The 13,595-nt window shown below is 29.6% G+C and overlaps 1 protein-coding gene across 1 annotated transcript; it reads right to left on the reverse strand.

Annotated features, from left to right (window-relative positions):
• Positions 1–1,963: 1,963 nt before the first annotated feature.
• On the reverse strand, positions 1,964–8,775 carry LOC106686107 (adenosylhomocysteinase). Its single transcript, XM_014429245.3, has 9 exons — positions 8,757–8,775; positions 8,024–8,133; positions 7,352–7,542; positions 6,222–6,377; positions 5,236–5,424; positions 4,932–5,147; positions 3,661–3,858; positions 2,917–3,111; positions 1,964–2,242 (listed from the first exon to the last, which is right to left on the reverse strand). Exons 2-9 carry the CDS (start codon positions 8,049–8,051, stop codon positions 2,111–2,113), a joined length of 1,305 nt encoding a protein of 434 aa, XP_014284731.1. The 5' UTR covers positions 8,052–8,133; positions 8,757–8,775; the 3' UTR covers positions 1,964–2,110.
• Between the last annotated feature and the right edge of the window lie 4,820 nt (positions 8,776–13,595).

Raw genomic sequence — 13,595 nt, forward strand, 5'->3', positions numbered from 1 at the left:
TATATATATGTCTCATCACTTGATTTAATAATGCTCAAATCGTTATTTTAGTAAAGGCACAATTGATATTTATATTAGAAGAACAGGGTATTCAGTTCACTGGGATCATACAACACTGTTGTATGCCTACAAGCCATTTCTTGATTCTACATTAGGTAACATACAATTTTAAATTATGAAACCATATCATGCTTCCCGAACCATATTTATTAAGCAGAATGAAATCCGAAATTTGGTACAATTGTGTTAATAAAGGCTTTATGAAATCACTGAACCCGTTTCTTTTTTGTATTATTATTTATCCTTTATCTTCAATGTTTGTAAAATACTTGCTTATAACAATGACATCAATTATATATTTTTTAATTTATTATTTATTTGAAGATAAAATGGCCAATTAGTGTTAATACCATATTACCACTAAATAGTGCGATCATTTACTAGTCATGTATAGGGTCAGTACAGTTTCACACAAAGGTATCTTATGTGCAGATTGGAAGCACAATTTTTGAGGAATTTTCAATATTTTAAATTTCAATAATTAGAGTGTGTAGCATTAGAAGGAGGTATTCGTACAGAGTGACTTGCAATATTTCACTATGAGACCAAAAATGCATCTCAAAAGTCTTATACTATAATTATAAATTATAGTCTCTTCTTCTCTTTAGAAGTGTGAGATCACCATCAATATTTATTTACAATAACGTAAATACATATGTCTTTGATGACAAATTGATTACTACCATGCAAATTCGTGTTCTAAAATTTTAAAAGAAACTTTGAGCATTTGGAGAGCAAAATATCTCTTTTTGTAAATGACATAACATACTATATACATTTATTGTAAAACCTCTATTTTTGATTATAGATTTTTCTTCATTCTTTTAAAATGTTCCTGAGACAATTACATTTTAGATATTACATTCAAGCCCCCTATTTCTGTCATATCCATTTTTATGAGATTGATAATTTAATGTAGTATTCCCTAGTGCACACTTATATCTGTCTTTAGAGGTGAATGTGTATAAAGTGTCAGAAAAACTCATTATTCCAGGTTTAGTGGTTTTGAGGCATATGCAATAATGGTTGGTTTCCTGAGGTTTATTTTATAGTAGTAATAATTGAAAAAAGTTAAAATTTGACAGGTATTCACATTTTATTATCTTTAGTGACAGTCATTGAAGTAGAAATTGGAATATAATAGAATAAATGTATTTAAAAAAAAAAACTTTTATTTTATCAAAAGAATCTTAATATTGAACAATTATCTAACCATATCAAGTACCTATGTATAATTAAAAAAACTATTACTAGATATTGTAGTTTAAGAAGTTAACTGAAAAACAATTTCAAGCCATTGATGGTTTTCTGGAAGTAGTTATGCACAGAGGACCAGAGGATTTCCGTTTTTTAATTTAATAATGTCTTCTTTAGAAGGTAGCTTGAAAACCTATAATCCTTCACAGGTATTATATAAAATTTCCTCATATACATATGTAAATAGTAATTCACCATCTTAATTATTCCCCATAAAGTACTGTTACCCAATAATTTAACATGAGTTCCAACACCAATGGCTGATTTATCAGTGGATTTAAACACAATCATTCTCTTTCACTTGAAGTTTTCCATAAACACATTCACATCCTCCCAGCCTTCATTATCTCTTATACTCCAATTGTTATTTCTTGCATTTGTTTTTCTTTTCTATTTTCATTTAATCTTGAACAGTTTTGCTATCTTTAATGCTTACCTCACTTTTTTATCTTCCTTTTCTTTTTTTATTGTGTAGTTTCTGGAAAACTACATCTGAAGTGATAACTTCAGAGCTTAGAGCTACCTTCCTGCTATGGATTTAGACATGACAAAATGATTATGCACTTACTCCAAATTACCTTGACCAAGAGATGTTAATACGAGAAATAAAAGATTTTTAGTAATTAACAACTTTTGTGAGATAGAAGTGTATATCCTTCCAGGTTAGGAAACATTGATGGTCCCTACCTCTCAAAAACCACTTATATTAAATATAACCCAATATATTACAAAAAAAAAGTAAACATGTTAAAAATAATATTGATTCAGTAAAATTATGTATAATTATTAAAAATTAATAACGGTAGTAGTCTGGTTTGTAAGGTCCCTCAACTGGTATATCCAAATATTCAGACTGTTCAGGTGTCAGCTTAGTCAGTTTAACTCCAAGGTGATCTAAATGCAAAGCAGCTACTTCCTCATCAAGCTGGAAAACAATCCATGAATTGCTTAGTATTTATTTCTTTTTTATCTAACAAGTATACAACATAATAGTACATAAATAATCATAAGAAATAAAAACCATTTAAAAATTTAATCATGCTATTTTTAGTATTGTATATGATGTCAACTCCAAAAAGGTTCTGCATACAAAATGATTCTTTTGAGAAAATTTTGTCAAAGTATCATTCAAACTAAAACAAGTATTTATTTCTTTGAGCTGGACATGGTTACTTTTCATAGCTTGAAAAAACAAATCTTGTCACCCTGGGCTCATTAGAAAATTAAATCTTTATTTCAAAACAAGGTCTTAAATATCTTTAGGAACTGACATTCTGTTATGTATGGATTATGATATTGAAAACTGAATTTTTAGTAATGACAAAAAGAAACTGCCATGAATCAAAAAAAATATTGTTTTTTTTGCTAGGAATAAGTAAATAAAAAACTTAAAAAGCTATTCATTAATTTGATTTCAAAATCACCTCTTTATTTACTTTAGTTTCCTGACTTAATTTCTATCAATAATTCTTTGTTACATTTCCTTTAACACAGTCTAATAAAATTTTAAACTCAATGGCATACATAATCTATCAATACATTTTGTATAAGTTATTAAAACTTTTGAAAGAACTTCTAACAAGGCCTATTTTTAGTTACCTTCTTGGGTAGTATATGTATGCCGATTGGATATTGTTCATTTTTTGTCCAAAGTTCAATTTGTGCTAATACTTGATTTGTAAATGAATTGCTCATTACAAAAGAAGGATGTCCAGTAGCGCAACCAAGATTTACAAGCCTACCTTCTGCCAGTACTATGATATGCCTTCCATTTTGGAGGGTGTACCTGTCAACCTAAAGTAAAATATTTTATAAATTTGGGTTTTATAAACCTAGAAATTTTTTTTTCTTTTCACAAAATAAAAAAATATATTAACGAATTAGAACGAAAGAATGGAAAAAGTAATTAACCATTCTTAAGGACTGGATCAAAAAATGGTGGTTAACAATGATATGATAAATAAATGGAAGGATATTTGAACAATGAATGGAGGAAGAAATTGAATTCTAGGGGTTAATAATCAAATAACGAATCTGATCGCTGTAATTCATAAATATGTCTCTTTAAAAAAATTATTGGAATGCTATTTATTACTTTTAATCATTGCTATACCAAAGAAGTCTCATTGAAGAATAATCTGTCATAGTATTTATTAAAGAATAATTCACCAATTGTTAATAACAATGCTAGACTTTGAAAGCTTAATAAAACTGCAATATTATAAAAAATATATATTCAAAGAATTACCTTTTTTATAGAAAGTTCAGAAGGTATGAAGTATATTTATTTAGCTGTAATAAACTCAACTGCTCTAAAATGCATATAATTATATATTTTGTCACCTGAGGTTTTATGTTCACTTTTTCAACAGCATTTTTTTCCAGCCATTCGACTTGAATTTCAATATCAAAGTGCCCTATGTTGCATAAAATAGCATCATCTCTCATTTCAAGAAAATGTTTTTGTGTGATAATATCTTTGCAACCTGTAGTTGTAACAAATATCTGACCAATTTTGTAAGCTTCTTCCATTGTTGTTACCTGCAATGTTGAGTCTTAATAGTAATTTGACAAATAAAACAATATACGAATTTACAGAGATTTTCCAAGCATTTGTAAAACTGTAATTATTTAATTATTGTTAGTAGTGATTTTAATATAGCTAAAATCTGTTAGTATTTTCCTTAAATACATAATCAATGCATTTAGAATAGTCATGGTTGGATTAACAGCCAGCGAAATTAATAAGAAGTCAAAGCAACTAGGAATGGTACATCCTTGCACGAAACAAGGTACAAGAGGCTATAAGAGAAGCAAAGAGGAAACCTTAAGAATGGTTTGGTCGGTCCCTCAATGCTGATCATAGAGAAAATATCGAGCTCTTCTGACAAAAAATCAAGGCTTTGAGGGGCAGATAGGTGAAACAAGCAATATAAAGAATGAAAGGGGAGAGTGTCAGAGGAAAAAGAAGTGCTGGAGATATAGCGTAGTTACTACTCAAGACAGTAAGTGATTTTAACTGAATAACTAATCACCAGTTGCATTTGCTGTAAATTCCATCTTAATTTAAATTAATTTAATTTTTATTAGTTTTGATTTTTTTCTTTTCTTTTCTTTTTTTTATTTATGTTCACTAAGATGGTATCATTTTATCTACTCTTGCTGAAATAAACTTTTGTGAAAATCTGTTTTATGTTTGTTTTATTTATTCCAAAATGTACCCAATTATCTCAAAAAATTAAGATGGTCTTCCTGGCAGTGAAACTTTAAAATAAAATAATGATAATAATAAACAAATGTATAGATTTTTTAGCAATTTTTATAGACTTCAAATTTTTCAATTGTTGGTAAAGAGTTCAAAATTATTCATAATGATTCTATTTCCTTTATAGAGATATATACTAATAAATCCTTTAGTATTATAATATATATACTGATAAACAATTATTAAAAATAAATAAATTATACGGAAGATTTTTGATAGTATAATTATTTTTATTGAGTCATCTTCTGTACTAGAGAATCATGCAAGTCTTTCTAATAAAAAAATAATCATTATGAATCATGAAGAGTTAAGCACCTATCACTTATTATTTAAATACTATAATAGCTACCTCATAGCCTTCCATTGCAGCTTGGAGAGCATTAATTGGGTCAATTTCAGTAATGAGAACTCTGCTCCCAAATGACCTCAATGACTGAGCACAGCCTTTTCCTACATCTCCATAGCCTGCAACAACACTGACCTTGCCAGCTAACATTATGTCTGTGGCACGTTTGATACCATCCACCAAGGACTCTCGGCATCCGTACAAATTATCAAATTTGCTCTGAGGTATAAAAAAAATATATTGCAAAGGTATAATCAATATTCTATTTAATGTTTCATATTTAAATTAGTTATGAAATTTTATATACCTTTGTTACTGAATCATTAACATTAATAGCGGGAACTTTGAGTTTTCCTTCTTTATGCATCCGATACAAGTTATGGACTCCTGTAGTTGTTTCTTCACTCAACCCTTTGATACCAGGTAAAAGATGAGGATACTTTGTGTGTATCAAATTGGTTAAATCACCTCCGTCATCAAGGATCATATTTAATGGCTGTAGAATTAAAATATAAATTCTTAAAATAATAAAATATCATTAAATAATACATTTGTTCAGAAATAAAAGCATTCATGAATTTCTGCTAAGGAATTGATAAATAAATTTTGTTTATTCTATGTATGTATAATTCTTTTTTTTTGGCGTATGAAACATCAGCTTTTGTTGTAACATTAACATACTTATTTCTTCTCAAATTATCTTTATCCAATAAGAAATAAATTCTGAGAAGCATTACCAATCAACATATAAAGGTTTCATTCTACTTTTTAATTTTTCAGCATATTTCTCTACATAGATAACAGTAATGATGTTAACCACAGAGATTAATGTCATCACAAGATTATTAATATTTATTTAATATTAAAGCAATCTGAAGACCATTATAAATTAAACTTGTTAGCCATTTTTTTTACATCAATTGTTATATGATATCTTCATTCTAGAATTTAAAAATTAACAGCATAAAACAATTGTGTATGCAATTCAAGTAACTAATTTTTCAAATCTACCACAGCCTCAAATACCTACATCAATATATCTTTGTAGTTTATCCATACATTAAAAATTCTTGAAGTAGTGCATAATTTTTTTATTTCTTTTATTATGAATAAAAGAAATAAAAAAATTCTTTGCTCTAATCAATTTTCAAAGGCAATAGAAGTAGAAATATACAAAATAAATTCAAATACTCTCCATTTATGAGAGATATACACTTATAATTTAGGGTTTTTTTTTTTTACGATATTTGACTGTAATGTAATTGAAAATGTTAATACAATTAACAAAGGTACCTTTTTGTTTGAGAAACCTTCCAAAGTTTGTTCTATACACCATACATATTCTTCATCTGTTTCTCCTTTCCAAGCAAATACAGGTATTCCTCTCTTAGCTATGGCAGCAGCAGCATGATCTTGGGTACTAAAAATATTACAACTCGACCATCTCACCTATGTTAAGTGATGATACGATAAATAATACTGAAATAAAACTAAATAAAACATATTAAGCTAGCTAATAAAATTAAACATCTTAGTGCACAAGCAGCATATCAAGTATTGTTCAACAAAATTTATCAGGAACAGCAGTATCAGTTATAAAATATTTATAAATAAAACAAAAGAGGTAAAAACAAACTAATTTAAAATTTAATTTTGTATGAAATAACGCACACATAAAACAATGACATCTTATGCCTAGAATAAGACTAAGTGATTTGTCAATCTCTTAATAATTAATATTTAAAGAAAATTATTGTCTCCTCACTGCATTTCATTCCGTCTTTTTTAGCGATTTTTAAATACCATCCCAGCCATTAGTCACATCAATATCAATTTTCTGCATATTTTAGAATATATACTTTTTTTTTTTTAATTTGATGTATCTTTTAAATTTTTGATATGTTGGATTCAAAATCAATTAGTCGTTGGTTATTGACCAACAAAACTAGAACAAAATACGACTTTGGACATTAATTTATTCTCAGGCGACACCATGTTCCAGATTAATTCATTTCATTTAATTAGAATCTCAGCAAGGAATAATGTTTTAACTACAAAATATGCTTAAAAAATCAACATAATCTACCATATAATATAAATAATAAGCAATAAAAAGGTTAAATTCATCAAAAGGTCCTTAAAGAATAGGACCTCAGTGGATAGGACAGAAGAAATTACCCCATTTATGATGTCAGATGGAAGAAGAACAGAACACTAAAGAAAGTAGGAACCAAGTTGGTTGAGTTTAGTATGATTTAAATTGAGATATGATGGTTAGGTCCTTTCATTGACTAATCACTCTTTGTGATAATATGACAATGAAACAATTATTATTTTTTAAAAGTTCATGTCTTTTCTCTTTAATATTTTAGATAGATAAAATTTATTGATTCCAAAAGAAATAAATTAATGTTCTCTCTCACCTCAGCACCCAATTCAACAAGTGTTTCAATTAAAACACCAGTTTGTATTGTCATATGAAGGCACCCAGCTAGTCTTGCACCTTTCAAAGGTTTACTTGGACCATATTTTTTTCTTAAAGCCATTAGACCTGGCATTTCTTGTTCAGCTAACATCAATTCTTTTCTTCCAAATTCTGCTAAATTTATGTCAGCTGCAAAGTAAAATATTATTAAAAATTAATCCATGAAACATTTATCAAATTCAAGAATTATAATAATAACTTCATTTTTTAAATAAATCTCTAGTACAATTAATAATACAAAAAATAGTAATTAGGTCATGTATTACTTCAAGAGCCTGCCAAATCCAATACAATATGAAATATTTAGAACAAAATTTTTGTTTTTTAGTTGAAATTTGGTATTTGCTTGGCTACTAAGTTTTAGTAGGCTGACAAATATTTATTTTTATAACCTGACTGCATAGGAAATAACTTTCTTTAAGTTTGAAATGTTTTACTAATGTGGTATTCCTTGACCTAAATTTCTTTAAAATTAATCTTTTTTACATTTATTAAACAAAAATGCCTTAAATTCAAAATATTTAATGGTTATTTGTTATGTGCATATCTCAGCATTTATTAAATGTAATAAACAAAAGGAATAAAAATTAAATTGAGAAAATGAACTTACCAACTTTGTAATCTGGAGACTTAGGCATGATGAATTTCAATTCTGGAAAGTAATTAAAGTGGAAGCTGATGCTTCAGCTGTTAAGGAATAAATCCTTATCAACCCTGACACTGAAAAATTTGCATAATTAAACATGAATAAAAGGTTTGCTATGAACTGAGATAAAAAATACTAACAGGACTATAAATAATCTTTAGTGATAAAATTAATGTGATGTAACTATGACCTAAGCAAAAAGTATTTTTTAATCATAATTTTAAAATATAGTATTTAAAAGACAAAGGATTTTATGTTATTGAAAAACAGTTTATTTTAATTGTCTAGAATTTAATTTATTTACATAAACATTATTTAAAATACAAAATATTAGAAGTATTGTTTATTTAAAATAAAATAAAATTACTTACATATTAAGCTTTTGCCTTTTCATAATTTATTTTGTGTCTTTAAAGTATAAAATAAAATACACATTTGTATTTTAGGAAGAAAATGCAAATACCTTTTTTATTATTTTACATTTTCAATAGAGAATATACAGTTATAGACAATATATTTTACTTCTCAAAGTGGAAAATAAAAAAAAAAATTTAGTTTATAGGAATTACTGACCTATTTTAATGTAAAATTATAACTAAAACTTAATTATTTTTGTCAAATTGTTAGACCATAAAGGAAAATATGAATTATAAGATAACTGAATTACATTTAATAAAATTGTGGATGTAACATTTACCTTTCTTTCCTGAGTTCCACTTGATATTTAGATTGTCTAATATTCTCAGTTCATATATTCTCCAAATAAACAATTGTGAGAATTGATAAGCAATAATTATGAGCATGAGAGAAAGACAACAAAAAAAGGTATCCTTTCAATTTTATTCCTTTGTATATTGATACCGATTTACTAAGGCTATAATTACAAGCATATTCAGCTCAAATTTAAATATTTTTTAAAATGAGAAAAAAGACATTTCCATAATGCTATAATGACACAGTCGTGAAGAGCAGAGAAAACCGCTCGCAGTGCTCGCTCCCCTTGTCAGTGCTACCGATTCTTAATAAATACCTGCTCGGTCCCTTGAAATAACTCCTTTTACCCCAAAAATACCCGCCACTTTAGCCGCTCTAGGAGAATCGTTATAACTGTATGATTCTTACATATACGATTGTAATATCGCACTAGGTCTGCCGTGATCGTTAGTAGTGCAAATAATGTAACGTTAACTATCTCAGGTTTACGCCTTGACAGTGAACTGTTGTACAGTTTCCGTTATTACGGTAAAAGTGTTAGCCAGAACAATGGTGTAACTACTTGATAGTTACAGGGATGACAGCATTTACTATCATGACAGTAATGTCGCACTGGGTCTAACGTGATCGTTAATAGTGCAAGTAATGTCAGTGGACTAACAGTCTCAGTCATTAACTACCACGTTTAATTGCCATGGTGAATAAATGAATTGTTACAAATCAGTAATTGAGGTTGTCTCCTTGATAATGGCCTAAGGGCCGAAACTTTGGAGAATTGAAATAAACTGTTGAAAGTTAAGTGGATCATTGAAGTTGTTGTATTATTACCACTTTCAAACAAATAATTAATAAATATATTACATTAGAAAAATAAGAAAAAGATTATGTTAGTAGTATTAAAAAATAAGAATAAATCACAAAATAGTGGCCTAAAAACTAAAAAGCCTAAAATTTGCGTTAATCTTTTACTCACGGCCAGTGATCAACATCTTTAGAGCTATCTAAAATTAATAAAACCTATTTTGAGTAAAAATGACAGCCAGATGGATTGAGATCTAAAATCACAATGATAAAACAGCCCTTAAGTAGTTTCCACTGAAAGAGGCCGTACTATGCGGATAAAATAATTTATGCTTATTCTATTTTATTTATGCTTTTAATTCTTCAACTCTAATCTGAAATAGTTCTGGAAAATCATACCAATAACTATAAATAAAATATAACATTTTATCTATCAAAGAATAATAATATTAATAAGACATGCAGTAACGGAAAATAATTGGACATATTTCTATTTTGGAAACATTGATGGATGTAATAATAAATTAATTCAAACACGATAAAAGTAATAAACACCTTTTTGACCATTTATTCATTTTTGATAACGATTCAAGTTTAAATTACAAGAAAATTCCATCTTAAAAATATATATTGTTCATTTTAATTTATTAATGTGTTTTTAATGTATTAGAGTTTGGTAAGTAATATATTATATTATGTTTAATACTATTAATGTTTTGAAATTGAGTGATATGCCCGAAACGTGGACAATGTGAAATTCAGAAGTAGCTAGGGCCGAATTCACTTCATGGGACCACTAAAGTGGTCCCTTAATCGAGGAAAAATAATCACACTTTGGACACCATTATAATTTTGATCTACTCAGGGAAAAAATAATTACTGAAATTTATTTGGTTGAGGAAAAGGTGGTCGAAGGTGCGCCCAGCTGGGTAATAATGAACACAAGGGAAATTTATTTTATTTGTGCCACCGATTCAGCCTAAATTTCATGTCTTCAATTCTTATCGGGCTGAAAACAAAAACGTGTTAACAACCATAATATAGTGATAAAAAAAACATTGTAATAAAACATTATGAAGATGACAAAAAATATAATATGCAAAAGAAAATAATATATATATATAAAATTAAAAATAAAACAGTGCTCTTTTTAAATAAAGAAATTAACATAATGAGAAATTTGAGAAAGGAAACCATTAATTATGGTTTAACCATTTATTATTTTGATTGAAAATAATAATAAATATCACAAATATTTATATTTACATTGAGAAAATATAAAATGTTGCAACGTAATCGGAAATAGTTATCAAAGAATCCTGTTGAATTAAAATTAGCTAGAAAGTATCCATACCTCTTGGCGATCTCTAAATAAACAGAACCAGATACAACGGGTATATAAAGTGTTAAACTTCTTTTGGGAAGGAGAAACTTACATGTCACTGTTTTCCTGTTATATTTATTCCTCTTATTCTAAATATATTCTTATCGACGTTTGAACATCTTAACGTCCAAGTTCATTCATGTTTCTTATAGTTCTGGAGCCAGGACCAAAATAAGCTACTAAAATCTGAATATGAATGATTTTATTTTTCTGTTATTAACCTCTTTGAGGCCACATTTTCTTCTCATGTTGAGCTTCTAATCATTAATTTTTATCTAGTAATAAAACATAATGCTCGTTTCGTCATTTCCTAGACCTGTCACAAAGCTGTGGTCGAGATTTTACTAGTTTATGGTACCAGGTTCTTTAGCAGTAAACCTAAATCTGGCTGCAATCTTTTCAGCATTATCTCAAGTATAAAACATAATTGGAAGTGCAGATTGAACGCATCAATCACCAACATATTTTACCATTGTCACAAGGTTTTCGGTCACTCTCTACACAAAGGAAATATTCGGGCTAAAAGGTGGTCAAAGAGAATGAAAAATGTATAAGGATGTCGAGGTGGTTGTTTCAGATAGTCTAACTCCAGATCACCTTGTGAGGTACTCTATACCAGAAGGCCTCGACAATGCGTGCTGTAACAGGTTATGTAGCTAGGAGAGAATGGACAGGATGAGTCTTACGGGTGCGTGTCATAAGTCCTCGAAGGATGGAAACTTGGTTCGGCAGGGTACGAGTTTGCAATCACGAAGGGGAATGTAATTCCTGACTGGGTACGAGTCACAGTATCCTAACTTAGGATGGAATTAAAGGTATAGGAAAGAGGAGGTTACCATCAGGAACAAAGGTGAAATAATACACATCAGATACGTAAAAAAAATTGAAAGTATATACTGAATCTAAATGTGCTTATTTGCTATGTCCCAAGAGGGTACGGGTTCTTTTTTCTTTTCCTGATTTTTCTAAAACAGAATATGAACATGAACATGAATTAATAAAATAATGCATTACGTAGGAAACGTACGTTGAGGGCTAATAGATATGGTAACAGCAGGACTAGAGAGGGAGATGGGTGCGGGTGTCTCCCCCACTCTCCATGGACGAATCAGGCCAAAGTCACTGTCTGAGGATTCCCAGTTCTCCCTATCCCTGCCAACGCCTACTGTCACATCCGCGTGGTGCTCCCTGGGGACCGTCATGTGTGTCACAGTGTTTGCGGATGTGTATGAGGACTAGTTTAAGGAGTGGAACAACGATAGCATGTTTCCACTCCGTTGAGAAGTATCTGAGGCGAGAGCAGGGGTTGCATATGTTGAGGAGAAACATTTGGGCTTTTCGGGGGAGCTGTTTGAGTAGGATATACAAGATGTCATTTCCCTTTGTTTTCCTCAGTGTTGCAGTCAGGTCTTTATAGGTTGTGAAGATGGTGTTTTGTAAGTTTTCGGTCTGTAGGTCTGGTCTTTAGTCCTGTACCAGCAGTTTTTTATGTTATTGCGTTGTTTTTTGAGAGTGAGTATGTGTTGGGGTGGTGTGCGTAGGTGTATTGGTGTGGGTGTGAATGTGGGTATTGATGTGTTTGCAGCGTCTCGTATGGTTTGTTGTAGAATGTCAATGGCCATACTTATGTCTTGTATATTATCGTATTGAGTATTACCTTTTACTACCTTTGGTATTTTAAGGTTACCTGTAGTGTTTATTTATTATTTGTAATAATAAATGGCCATTCTACATCGTCCTATTTTTAATTTCCGGAGGTGAGGGGCCTCCTCATGTCGATTTGACGCGCATCTTGTAGAAGTTTTAATTATTAAAAAACATTTTATAAAAATTAAATTAAAAAAAAAAATTGGTACTAGAGACATTACATCAATCATTATTACACTTCATTCTAAGTGGGATATGAAAATACTTTTTTTTTTTCTGAAATTTAGGGCATGAAAGAAGGTGAAGCTAATATACTATGTACTATGTAAACTATGTAATGTAGAAAATTTAAATCTTATTGGAATTGATTTTGTTGTGAACTGGGGCATAAGCAATGAAACTACTTGTAGCGACCCTAGAAGCTAGCGGAAAAACTAACACCTTTCTCGTTTCCACCAAAACTACATCAACATCGTTGCCCACCAGAGAGCACTACACTTGCTTGTATAGTTGCTGCATTGTGTTGATTTATTGTAAATAATTCTATATTTTAATGTATAAATCATGTCAGTATTATCATAATTATAACTATATTATTTTAATAAATAAACGTAATCAAAAGAATGTACTGAGTAACAATAAAGTAATTCCTTACAGGCTGTGCCTCTCACAGGTCTTTTCATTTTTAGCATAATCACTACCCCAGAACTATCTTCTTTACCAGGGTTCGATTCAAATCACCCCTTAGATTCAATTAATGATGCGTTCTCGGAACGCCTTCCTGGCTTCCGTCTATTACACAGAATGCAAAAAACAAATGCCGCCGGGGTAAAGACTGACCTGACGTATATTATCGTCACGACAGAAAATTCAACAACCCTTGACGATATGAAAAAAGTGGGTCCCATAGACCACATGATTTATTCCGTCGAGAAAATGAAAAATATCGGTGGCCCCAAGCAATGTTACAATTGCCAGGAATTTGGCCAC

Source organism: Halyomorpha halys, unplaced genomic scaffold (genome assembly GCF_000696795.3).
Source record: "Halyomorpha halys isolate HHAL.00 unplaced genomic scaffold, Hhal_1.1 Scaffold34.1, whole genome shotgun sequence".
Classification (NCBI taxonomy): Eukaryota; Metazoa; Arthropoda; class Insecta; order Hemiptera; family Pentatomidae; genus Halyomorpha; species Halyomorpha halys.

What these genes read in the sequence shown, in the direction of transcription:
- LOC106686107 (XM_014429245.3), bottom strand. Translation starts at nt 8,051, where the DNA reads ATGCCTAAGTCTCCAGATTACAAAGTTG. An exon ending in GTCTCCAGATTACAAAGTTG is followed by an intron (nt 7,543 to 8,023) that starts GTAAGTTCATTT and finishes TTTACTTTGCAG; the next exon opens with CTGACATAAATTTAGCAGAA. An exon ending in TTAATGATTCAGTAACAAAG is followed by an intron (nt 5,148 to 5,235) that starts GTATATAAAATT and finishes TTTATACCTCAG; the next exon opens with AGCAAATTTGATAATTTGTA.